This window comes from Chelmon rostratus, chromosome 1, assembly GCF_017976325.1.
Source record: "Chelmon rostratus isolate fCheRos1 chromosome 1, fCheRos1.pri, whole genome shotgun sequence".
Taxonomy (NCBI): Eukaryota; Metazoa; Chordata; class Actinopteri; order Chaetodontiformes; family Chaetodontidae; genus Chelmon; species Chelmon rostratus.
In genome coordinates this window covers 31,842,477-31,855,508 of record NC_055658.1, presented here as the reverse complement: position 1 = coordinate 31,855,508, position 13,032 = coordinate 31,842,477, and the positions used below count along the sequence as shown (strand labels likewise).

The 13,032-nt window shown below is 44.4% G+C and overlaps 1 protein-coding gene across 2 annotated transcripts in view; it reads left to right on the top strand.

Annotated features, from left to right (window-relative positions):
- Positions 1 to 13,032, top strand: part of LOC121606397 (SH3 and multiple ankyrin repeat domains protein 2-like) — a 198,406-nt gene that overhangs the window by 61,869 nt on the left and 123,505 nt on the right. For both annotated transcript variants that reach the window (XM_041936707.1, XM_041936698.1), the window contains exons 2-3: positions 3,656 to 3,883; positions 9,576 to 9,779. In XM_041936707.1, the coding sequence (XP_041792641.1) occupies positions 3,680 to 3,883; positions 9,576 to 9,779 (408 nt within the window). In that variant the 5' untranslated portion in view covers positions 3,656 to 3,679. The remainder of the gene's footprint in view (positions 1 to 3,655; positions 3,884 to 9,575; positions 9,780 to 13,032) is intronic.

The following is a 13,032-nucleotide window of genomic DNA, read 5'->3' as shown; positions in this document are numbered from 1 at the left end:
CTAATCAGCTGATAATTGTCACTTTGTGTGAGGAGAAGGAATTATTTGCCTCTTTGATTGGCTCTTTTAGCTGCTGGTGAGACGCAGCGTTAGGAGTGATGATGGAGGGAAGCCCTGTGTGCGTCTCATTAACGTGTTCCCTCTGACGGTCCCACTGCAGAGTTACAGCTTTGATCCGCTGTGCGTGTGTGTGTGTGTGTGTGTGTGTTTGTGTTGTTGATGTGCATGGAGGCTTTATCTGGAAGGCTGCAAGTTAACTAATCAACCAAAAAGACTGAAAAGTTTCCTTAAATTAGATGAATACAACTTCCTGTCCTGCAGTCATTTCCTGTCTGTTATTGACATTCACTCAGTCTGGTCGTTAACGATGAAGTCCATGTACTGTTTCTGTGTCTTTAGCTTTGTGTGACAGTTTACCTCCTGGAGGGTAATTATTGAATAAAGCAAAGTTTAGAAGTCTAGAAAACAAAATCTAGATCAATAAAATCTATTTTCAACCAGTGGAAAACATCATGGCAGCAGCTCCTCATGTTCACTGACGGCATGAGATTAATTAAATTAAATTAATTAATTAATTAAAGGTTTGTTGTTTTAGCGTTTTCCTGCAGCTGGAGTCTGAAACGACTCTCTCTCTCTCTGTCTCTCTCCCTCTGTCTCTCTCTGTCTCTCTCTCTCTCTCTGTCTCTCTCCCTCTGTCTCTCTCTCTCTGTCTCTCTCTGTCTCTCTCTGTCTCTCTCTCTCTGTCTCTCTCCCTCTGTCTCTCTCTCTATATGTCTCTCTGTCTCTGTCTGTCTGTCTGTCCCACTCTCTCTCTGTCTCTGGAACAACTGGAACAAGCTGCTGGTCGTTAAGATTATGTCAGTTAGTTCATTAGCGACATGTGAGATTAAAGACATCATTACTGTATACATCATATAACAAGACTCCAAAAGAAAAAGCAGTTTGAACCGTTATCTGCAAGATCAGTGCAAATCAATAGTTCACAGAAGAGCCTGAAGTTTTTTCTTCACCTCTCAGACTTTCTCCAGTAACTGGCCAGCTTTAATTTTCCTGTCTGTGAACAGACACCTGGTCTTTGGCTGTTTCTGTGCGGCAGCTGTTGGTTGCTATGGACACCGAAGTGTTTTCATCTTTATATGAAGTGATAGAAAGTGATAAGCAAGTTCATCTAAGCATTGATCACGTACGTGAGTCACTTTGTGTATATTTCAATACATTTGAATATTTAATGTAGTTTTACTGCACACTGTAAGCACATATACACCCAAACACACACACCTCACACTCTCCATATGACACTCTGTACTACCTAGAGTGCATTTATAATTGACCACATGCTGATTGGGAAAGCATGTAAGAAAATTATAAAAAATTAAAGCATGAAAATCTCAGCAGGGGGGCAGAATGGAAATGAGAAAGAGCTCCAATAAACCAGAACTGATGTGGCAATTTCCTAAATACCTTATTATAACGAGTCACACGCTCAGTCTCCGTCTTTTCTCACTTATTTTTCATCCTTTTTTGAGACATTTCTCGCATTTTCACACTCGAGGAAAACAGTGAAATCTGCCTTCATTATCAGGAAGAGCAGAAAGTAATCTGTGGAAAGGAAAGCTGATGGCCGTCATCCTTTGTTATCAGAAAACATTTCCATCAGCAGCGTCCAGGTATCAGGAAGCAGCTCAGCTAGTGGACAGGTGACATAACTCCGCCTGGAGCTTCTCTTTGACCAAACACTTTGTGTTTGTCTTCCTGAAAAGTGAAGGATGGATCAGCGCTTCTCATCTAATGATGGGGTTGATGGTGAAGGAGTGATGTCATCTGATCGGTCATTAAAGGATAACTCTCGTTTTTTACAACCTTGACCTTATTTGTAGCATTAAATACGCCCATTTACTCACCCAGACAACTTTGGTGGCATTTGGAGTCTTTTTGAAGAAATTAGCCCCAGAGGAGTGGCGCGTATATCCGTATAATGCGAGTACTCGGGGCATCCATGCAGCCTCTATATAACGCATAATCTGCAGAAACTCGTTCATATTCCAATATTTTGTTATGATATGCTGGTGCTATTCCCCTCTGAGCCCGTGGTGGCATGTTATCAACATCCGGCGTCTCTAGACAACTACCTCTGACGTGGATGATGTCATTACCGAACGCCGGGCGCTGCGAGCAGCCAGCCACAACACGGCTGACTCTGCGGCGGTCGGCTACGAATACGCAATAACGAACCATAGCTGTGCCAAACTACAGCTAAACTAGCCGACCGCCGGCTCAGAGGGGAATAGCATAGATAGATTTGACTCTTTAGCCCTTTGTAAAGTTAAAGTTAAATTAAAAAATACCTTTTTTCAAGTACTTCACCTGTGCAGGACTGCAAACAATGATAATGTCAATTAATCATTCCAGTATGTTCTCCATTCATTGACTGTTGGGTCTACCAAATGGCAGGAAATAGTTTCCCGAAATACGTCAACGTCATGTGCCAGTAGTCAAAAACCAAAAGATAATGTTTGGCTCATAGAAACTGGAGTGGCAGTATCACGGCTGCTGTTGTCCTGGTCTGAGTAGCTAGACTTCCTTCATCTCTCCCTCATCCTCCTCATCCGACCGGGAGGCGAAGGTGTGAGTCACACCCACCCCAGTGTGATCAAATCCCTGAGCGAGCTGAGACGGAGCTTTTCTTTTCCTGGTATTCTCGACGCTGCTCGATGTGGAAACAGGAGGAAACAGGATTCTCCCGAATGATTCGACAATATGATAAGTTTCTGTTTTGACCATCAGATTCGAACATTTCATTGTTGGAAAATGTTTTTTTTTTCGGTCAGTTTGACTTGGAAACACGACGATAGAGTGAGTCGTTGCTCTGAAGAGGCCTGTCGGAACAAAATAATAGTTTCTGGTCTCGACCAAAATGATGAAGCAGAAATCGAAATGATTCATGTTCTGTCACATTTCTCTCAGCTTCAGCTCCACGTCACACAGAGCTGAATCTGAAGCTCTGTGATTGGACGATTCTTCCTCCTTCAGTTTCGTCCACAGACTTGTACCTTTGACTCGTTTCTAACACAGTCGCTCGTGTTTGCTGATGAGCTTCATGTCCATCAAGTCGTGTAGCTGCTGTAACGGCGCTCGCCTGACGTCGTCTCTGCAGAACATGCACACGCAGGTAACACAAAAAACAAACATCTGCAGGCCTGAACAATGACATTACTGATGGATATTTAATTAATGAACAATATTCACACCTCGAGTCTCTGCACACAAACCTCCAACGAGGAAACTGTGGAGTTTAAGATGCAAATGATTTGATACTGAGACTATTTTAAATGTCTTAATTCTATGTGGGTCACTCAGGAGAGCGCGTGACGGATGACATGCTACGTGTTTCATCTGCTGATCCATAAATCATGCTGACGCTCAGCTTAATAGAGTGCAGTCTGTTGGTGGGCTGCTGTTCTAGGAGCAGGGCCTTTGGGCAGACGTGTGACTGCTGCAGGTGGAGTTTCACCCTCCTGCGGTTCTTTTCCTCACATGCAGTAGAAACTGAATAAAAGCACCACCTCTGCTCTGTAAGGCAACTCATGGGAGCAGAGGCACGCTTTGATTTTAATGGCTGCTCTCACTGACCTTTTCCTCTCCCCGTCCGTCCCAGCTGAATCCGTCGGGCCTGCTGACTATGCCCCGGAGCCCCACCTCCAGTGAGGATGAGATGGCCCAGAGCTTTTCCGACTACTCAGACGACTGCGCCTCCGACAGCTCCCGCGAAGAGACCATTTACGAGACGATAAGGGCCACCGCCGAGCCATCGCAGAGCCGCATGGACGACATTCACACCAACTCGTTTGTCGTCCGCGTGCTCATCCCCGACCTGCAGCAGACGGTGAGTATCTGTGAAGGACGAGGACAGAACCTGTTTGTCAATGTGCAACAGTGTGGGAGTCGATATGAAACGTGAACCACGTCTGAGTATCGATTGTCCCCCTTCTTGTTGAGAGAGAATGAATGACGGCGTGTGTGACACCTCACAGCCTTATCGGCACCCGCTTTTTTGGAAGCAGCAAACTCGATCACAACACGGGGCTGTTTGCCTGTCAGAGCTGCTGGAGAGTGCAGGCATTTCAGCTGCGGGTCATAATCACCTCCGACATGCATTAAGCAAACAGGTTGATTTCAAAAATGTCCATAAAGTGGAATCTAAGTGTGAACTGACAGATGTCAAAGATCTTTACAGCGACTCACAGGCTCAGAGTGCTCATTTAAACTGCCCGTACATGCATGTATTAGTATTACCTCACTTCGTCTCACAGACCCAGATTTTTTTACTGCTCACAGCATCGACGCCTTCCGATCAGATGTAACAAATTTGCTTGTACTCAGACAGAAAAGATTTCATTCATCAATTTCATTTACATTTTAATTGGATCTTGAAGACGCTCATGAGCAGAGCACTCAGAGAGAGCGCACACATGAATGATCTGCTCTGAAACCTGTTAGAAGCTTTTTAAACCAGCGTGTTACAGAAACCTTTCACTCGTTTCCATTCTGACGTAAAGAATTTGGCTTAAATGAGCTCTGAACGGTCGTGTCCCCTCCTCTGATAACTCACGGTGGTGTGAATGTGAGTGGGCGACATGTGGGCTCATATATGGACTACTGCGTAGGTGAAGGTGTGTGTTTAAAGGGGTTTTATTCAGGGGAGAGTCTGATTGTAAATAACTGTGGGGTGGACACAAGATTCTGCAGATCTTCCAAATGATTGAGGACGGGGAAGGTTGCTGTGGGGGTGCAGCATGTTCAGTACTGACCAGTGTAAGATGGGACCCACTCTATTGATCAGTAGCTCACATCAGCATCAGCTCTGGCCTCCTCCACTGCAGCTGGCTGTGCAGTCTAATATCTTCATGCAGGTTTCCCTTCAGTTTGCTCACAGACTGTGAAATATAACACGTGAATGCAAAAGTCTTTTTTAAGATTCAAAGCAAAGCTTCACATTTTGGGAAATACGCCTTCACTTTCTGGTGAAAAGTAAGCTGAGGAGACTGAATGTACAGCCGCTTAGTTTGTTAGACACAGACTGGAAACAGGAAACAGCTAAGAAGCCTTTAATAAACCATGTTACATCTCTGCCTTGAGTATATTTAAATGAGCAGTCCAGCGTTGCACAGTGGGACTCTATATCAAACCATTTTCCCATTTTTCTTTCTTGTCACTGAGCGTACAAACAGGAGCCTCCCACAGATCATCCTATAGGTTGATGCTTTGGTCACTACTTTTAAATATTTTGGCTTCGAGCTTGAACAGCAGACTGAAATAACAACAAACCTGATGGACTGAACATCTGCTCTTCAGACTGCTTTAGACCCTGACGACCAATGAGTCAGGCCTCAGATGTTTTTGTGAATAACAATGCAGCTGGAATCTGAATGTTTGATAAGTTTTATTAATTCTAACAGTGGGAATTATGGATGTTTCATTTACATAGCAGCCCCATGCATTCATTAGCTGCACACTGTTGCTTTAATGAAGCCCCAGGTGTACTGTTTTGACAGTATGGAAGTACAATAAGTGCATTGTTCCAACAAGAATGAGTACTGTAGGCTCTGTGGGCAGCACATGGCTGTATGCTGCATCCTCGCTGATGGTATAGCCCGTACAGTGGAGCTGTCAGTGCATGCTTCTGTACTGTCCTTCCCAAAGAGCGCTTGGATGTAAAGGTTTATCATCAAAGACCAGCGGTGCCCAACTGTAACTCCCTGAGGGTGAGCAGCTGGAGGTGCTGCCAGCGTCTGTACAGTAGTTTGATCAGCTTCGCACTGTAGCTCCCCGTTTGATGTGTGTGTCCACGGGGACTGAGAATTGTTCCAGATAACTTTACGCTGGATGTCCGTGACGGTTCACTGAGTTAGAGCACTTCCTCGTCGTGTGTTGGGAGAACAAAACAGAAGCCAGAAGAAGGAGGAGGAGGAAACGGGAAGTTGGCATGGTGGCTGTGTGGCAGAGCTCTGGTTTCAGCAGCCACCTGAAGCCACTCTCGACGGAGGAGAGCCCGTTCTGATCTTCTGTGTTACCGAGCACGTCTTTTCATTTGTGTTGTGAAATTTCATCCCACTGAGGCTAACAAAGGGAATGTAAGCAGCTATTAACAGCTGGTTCAGAGCGTGTGTGTGTGTGTGTGTGTGATCCAGTGGGTTGGATCCTCAAGGTACAGTGTTGACCCGGAGTTGAACTCATGACCCTGTGATGTAATGAGCTCAGTGGTTATAACTCCATCATAGAGGGTGTGTGTGTGTGTGTGTGTGTGTGTGTGTGTGTGTGTGTGTGCGTGCGTGTGTGTGCGCGTGTGTGTGTGTGAGTGTGTTCACATGTGCACTAAGCTCTCTCACATGTATGCACAAATGCTCCTGATTTCACATTCATCACTGAGCACTCAGTGGTGCCACTTGATCACATGATTGAGTCACACAGTCCACTTGGAAATCAAACTCAGTTGAATAATTCAAGCACTCGGCACGTGTGTGTGTGTGTGTGTGTGTGTGTGTGTGTGTGTGTGTGTGTGCGTGCGTGCGTGCGTGCGTGCGTGCGTGCGTGCGTGCGTGTGTGCGTGTGTCTGTGTGTGTGTGCGCGTGTGCGTGTGTGTGTGTGTGTGAGCCGGCCTGCAGCTCCAGCTCTGATGGGACCAAAGAAAGCTTTGACACTCACAACATTTCATGTATTAAACAGAAATCATGACTTGCTGGTAATTTAGCCTCTTTTATTTGATATGATGCTAATCAGAGTTGCTTTTTACTCTCACTCACTGTAAACTTTATACACATTTAAATGAATGGTTGCACATGTTGGGAAATGATTTGCTTTCTTTCTCAGAGTGAGACGGGAAGATAGAAACCACTCATATGTCTTCTCTGCGAGATGTGTTGTGCTGGAGCAAGGAGGCAATTAGCGTAGCTTAGCATGAAAACTGGAAGCAGCTAGCCTCCATCCTAAGTTCAGAAATACACCATCTAAGACCTCCAAAGCTCACTGATTAACACATTTGTTTTATCATTACACGAACAGATGAACTGTTGGGTGTTGTAGCTCCACATAAAATAAAGTGCACAGATAAAACAAAAGTGTTAATCATGGTGAGCTTTAAAGACGCTTTTAAGGAACTTTTGACTGAGCCAGACTTTCCTCCTGCTTCCCGTCTTTATGCTAAGCTACGTTAATCACCTCCTGGCTCCAGCTCCGTGTGGATTGTGGTGCTCATCATCTCATTTAGCTCTTGGCCACAAAGCGAACAGCGAATTACCCACAATGTGGAACTATTAACTTTCCTCTGATCACACCGTGAACTTGTTGTAACGAGTCTTGAGATTAAAATCAGAGGCAGCCGTAACAATGGGCCACCGTTTCACACAAACCAACACTACAAATGCATCCTGGGCTGTGAGAATGGTAGAAAAAAATCGCAGAAAAAGACAGATGCAGGGAGTGTTAATGCGTCCTCCTCCCCACATGCTTCCCTGTGTCCTTTCTTCTTCTACAGTCTTCAAATTGTCCTCTGCTGAGCTTTTTTCTCACTTTATTTCACCCATCTCCCCTCCCATTTCACGCCAGCACGAAGCCCTCACGTCCAGATGGAGACACCATCTTTTCAGAGCTCGTTCTGCTAATGATTCAAAGACTGGACACAATGGCAGACTTGAGGTTGCACAAGCAAGCTAGTTTTCCAAAGGCTGTCGCTTCGAATTCTTTGGAGAGCTGCTGCCGTCTCAAATAGACGAGACCGCCCGCCATGCGCCGTCATGTCTGCGCAGGAAACCGTGGAGGCTGGTGGCAGCTACCATTGGCTCTCTGAAAGAACCGCAAAGGAAGTTCTGGTATTTTTCAACCTGGGTTTTCACCTCATAGTTGTAGTTAAATAGATAATCCAGAGGGCTGAGCTGAGGAACAAACATTTTAAATTCATTTCTGTGAAATTAAAGTTGATTTAGGAATCGTTGGACACTCACAGTTTTCACTTTGTTGTGTTGCTGGAGTCGCCTTCCGGAGTCTTGAATCTCCACAAAGGTGCAGAGTGAAAACTTATTCTGACCTGTTACACAGCGTCTGTCCTTTGCTCTGGTTCATATTCTCCACATTTGTAGCATTTGTCTTGTTTGTCTAAATAGCGCCATGCGCACGCAAGCTGTTCTGTCATTGGTCAGAAAGATTACCGGGTAGATTTGCCTCAAAACACTTCCTCCCTCATGCATCTCATCAGAAGACACGTCTGCAAGGCGCACGCCTCCACACACTCGCACGCCAAATGTTCTTCAGATGGTGCATCAGGTGAAGTCGATTAGATGGCTGCACCAATCAGGCAGTGCACGAGCAAACAAACCCTCCAGAGTTCATGTGGAGGCCAGTGGAGATCACCTCCAGAGGGCGCTCCAACGAACCGAACCCGGGAGTAAAATGCTGCAGGTTTCCAAACGGCTAGCTGTCAATACACCCCGAGACCCATGAGGAAAAGTCCTGGAATCTTTCTTAAACCCTCTTAACTCTACGCTGAGTAGTTGAGTTTAACGGCTGAAGAGGACACTCTCACACTCTGGTTGTGCTTTTCATGCTCTTATTTTGTCACTACCTACACCTTGTATGCTTTTATTGTGTTAAAGTTTGGATAAAATCTCTTGTACTCTTTCTTTGATGATGACCAGGGCACAAAAACAAGAGCTCTCATGCACATGCGTCACATTATTATTGCCTCTGCGCTGGAAAACACTGTCATACACGTTGTTTAAGTTGAAGTCGTGTCGAAGGCTGAAGAGGCAGCAACAATGGGAGCAGATGGAAATTAGCCACTGTAATAAACCAGCAGAGGGAAAGAAGGCCATATCAGTCCAAACAGCCCTGCCAGATGCCAAACATCTGTTTCTGTACACTGTACCTTCAACCCTTCATCTTCCGCTCCTCTCCTCTCCCATGCCTCCTCCACGCCAGGCGAGAGGATTACGGTTAGGCAGAGTTCACAGACTGCTCATCCCTTCAGCCTTTATCACAGACGCAGGGTTGCTATCACCAGCTGAGCAGCACATCCAGCTGTAAACACTCACAGACACTTCCTGAATGCCGCGGCGCAGCGCCCGTAATCCTCTGTGGTTCAGGCGAGGCCAGAAGTCCTGCATTGTATGTTTTTTTTCACGTCGGGGAGGCTGGAACGTGGACAGACCAGGGGGCAGAGGGGTCGTGTCAGTTCCGTCCTCAGCGAGCAGCGGCTCTGTTAGCATTTAGCACGGCAACAATAAAACAATCAAAAAGCTTGGCAGCGCTGCGCGGCGCCGTGGTTTTTTGTAGTAACTGGGACAGGGTTTGTGTGATTGAAGCACCAATGTCGATGTGTCTGGTCTGTTCTGATTGGCCACCATTGTTCTGCAGTTCTATTTAAATCCTCTCATCACTCTTACGTCCCAGCCTGTTTACATCTGTCAGTCAAAAGTTGGAAGTCCAGTTTTACAAGTGAAATGTCTGTCACGAGTTGATGTTTTGGTTTTTATTTCAAAGCTCCTGACTGTTTAATCTCTTAAACTTCCTCTCTCTCCTCCCAGAAATGCATGCGGTTCAACCCGGATGCGACGGTGTGGGTTGCCAAGCAGCGGATCCTGTGTACGCTCAATCAGAGCCTGAAAGACGTCCTCAACTACGGGCTTTTCCAGCCAGCCAGCAACGGGCGGGACGGCAAGTTCCTGGACGAAGAGCGCATCCTGCGAGAGTACCCCCAGCCAATCAGCAAGGGAGTCCCGTCTTTGGAGGTAAACCGTTGACCAGTGCGGTGATGGCTGCGGTTCGCAGTGATGAAGTGTTGTTACATAAACTGAATTAGGAGGCAGTAATATGTCAGTTCCCGTGTACATTTTTCACTGTACGTTAGGAACAATAAACATGAAAAAAGAAAGTACAAAAACTGTAAAAAGCCTTGCAGCTGAAGTTGCCAAACACTTCATCAATTTACAGTAAAATAAAAACTAATTAATTATTATTATTAATATTTTACAGAGAATTTTTCTTAAAATACAAACATTTACTGCAGACGTTCTCATTCTTATAGTTCAACTGTTGCACAATAAAATAAATTCTCATCACTAAACATCTCGAGAATGTTAAACAAATGAACGAATCTGCAAAAACAAAAGAAAAATATAACAGAAATACCTTAAAATGACCTGATTTATATCAAGACTGCTGTTTTCATAGGATTTTTCCTATTCTAACTAACTATTTTATATGATTAATTAATCAATCAATCAATCAATTCCTGATAAATATCAGTTCCATACTGTACAGAAGCATTAGATCATGTGATAATAGCTCACAGAAACATAATTCCAACAGTCATTGAATTATGTAAGCATTTGACAGTAATTACAAGTAACTCTCCAACATATTTACAGCTTTTCTTATCAGTGTGTGAGGTTTTACTTTATATGAACATTATTTGATTGTGATAAAACACAACTATCCAATATATTGATTGAATTTAGTTACATGTCTGCATTAGTGCATTGGGGGATTTGGAATGTGCCAGAAGTGACTCGGAGGCTCAGGCACGAGGTATTGGACTCAAAATGCACGACTCGAACACAGACCAAGGTAGAAAAGGGCTCAAGGCTGGTTTAATAACAAAAAATGCTCAGACTAAATATACATGAGGAACAAGGAACAGGTGGAGACAATCAGGGTGGGGCAGACAATCAGACAGGAAAGACACCAGGAAGTCAAGGGTCTGAAACGAGAGGAGAGTTAGAGTTTCACAATAAAACAGGAAGTGTGAGACAAAACTTGACGCCAATGAAACAAAAAGCTTAACAGACACGACGAGACCTGACAAGAAGGTCGACTACTTTGACACTGAATAAATAAATACATTCAGTATGAGATTTCATCATGTATAATAATAAGAAAATTACTTTTTACTGCTTTTGGACAAAGTAATTGACAATGTTTTTGTGTTATCAGTGCCAAGTAATTTAAATTATTCGTCATTCATTCAAATCATTTATTACATTAACTCACATACATGATAGCGTATGATATTGGTTTGTTATGTCGTCTCTTAGAATTTGTAATTTCTCCTTTAATTGGGCAATTTTGAACACAGAGGACAGTAAGTAACGTCAGAATAGAGCGTTTAAGTGACTGATTTGTGGTGTGGAGGCTGACCAGCAAGTTTGGATGATCATTGCACTTTTTAAATCTTGATCTAAAACCCTCTGAATAGAAACTTAATAGAACATATAGTTCTATGTGATGGTCAGCATGTTCTATAGCATCCATTTATCTAAAACATTAAGATCTTGCAGGTTTACAAGTGTTGCACAGTTGATTAGAGATGGAGAGAGGCCGTTCAGCTGTGGCTGAGCAACACTGACAGAATGATGAAGTTCTGTCTGAATCAGAAACAGTCTGCTTTCAGCTTGATTCTGTCTTGCATTGTTTTCCAGGTGTTTTTAACCCTGGGCTGTGCACACTGCACTTAAAGTCACCTAATCGATCATCATAACCTGAGCTGAGGTGTGAGGTTCAAAGCCGTCATGCTGACATGTGACAACGTTTAGCTTTAGCTCCACACGTAGCGCTGAGGAGGTATCGACATGTGTTCAAAGAATTCCTCTGCACAGATCCTTGCATTCTCAGTGAGGGTGAAGTTGTCTGCTTCTAATCAAATTTCAACAAGTTTTAAAGTTTTTTCTTTGTAGAATGAGAGCGCAGCAGCCAGCAGCCATGAAACACGCTGCAATTTAATCCCTCCAGATTTATGAGCACCATCAGTGTGTGCTCAGGCTCAGATTGTTCTTCTAAGTGTCTGATGACATTATGGAAATGATCCCTGCAGAGATAGACCTTTTTATTAAAGAGTTAAGAGTCTTTTTGTATAACTAGGAACAGCTGTTATATCGATCTCACCAAGCCACCAGACTCCATTCACAAAAACATCATTTTATCAGCGTAAAACACACTTCATTCAAACTGACAGAAACAAACTAAAACTCACCCAAACCTTCCTGGTTCGTCCTTCACTGTTCCAACATTCACCACTTACTCTGGTGTGATTGAATTAAAGTCTGAATTAGAGCCACCGAAAAAGAAAAGGCGTCACAAACTTTCAACTGTTTTGTAGAAAAAGTCTGAGCCGAACACTGACTGACTGACTCCCGACTGTTTGAGTATGGAAACACGCTTCAGTGAAAGCAGTGAAAACTGACAATATCCTTTAATGTCAGAAAGACCAATAACGTGTCATGTGTCCATGTGCAGTACGTTGTAGTTGTATCTGGAACAGCAGTTTGATTGACAGGTGCTTTCGAGTGACCCAGGCTCGATCAGATGAGGACGAGGTTTGTTTACAGATCGGGTGTAGTTTGAATCTCTTGCATGATTACACAATCGTTACAACTATCAGGTTTACTTATGTATTGAAGCGCACTTTGTCCACATTAGAGTCAAACACTTGGATGTTGTGCACTCATTGGATGAGTCGCACGGGGCAGAGACCCCTCATTGGCCGCTGCTGTGTGTCGCTGGGATGATCAAGAGATCGAGGTCCAGAGTAACTGTCCCGGAGCCTGCTGGTCCAGGCCTGGAGGCTGCAGTACCAGACAGCAGCAGCTGAAACAGACACTATCAGTTGTATGAAGCCTGGATGGAGCTCTGGGCTGACTGTATGACTTCACTGTGGACACAGTATGAGATACCACAGCAGGCACCGCCGCTGGCAGAATATCGGCGGACCAGCATCTGGAATCGTCTGTAGACAAGAAAGTGGGATGACGGAAAAACACCAGATGCCTCCTCATGACTCTGAACCCAAACATGGTGACACTCACATGTAGGATCGTCGTGATGAAAGCTGTGTTGACTCCATGCAGGCTCTCTGCTCTCTGTGTGCTGGTACTCTCATATTCTGTGTAGGATCATGGAACTGTGACCTTCTGATTCTGATGTGTTGCCCCATCGCCAACAAGCTGTGCTGCGCAGCAGTCAGTCATCACATGATCCAATTTCTGT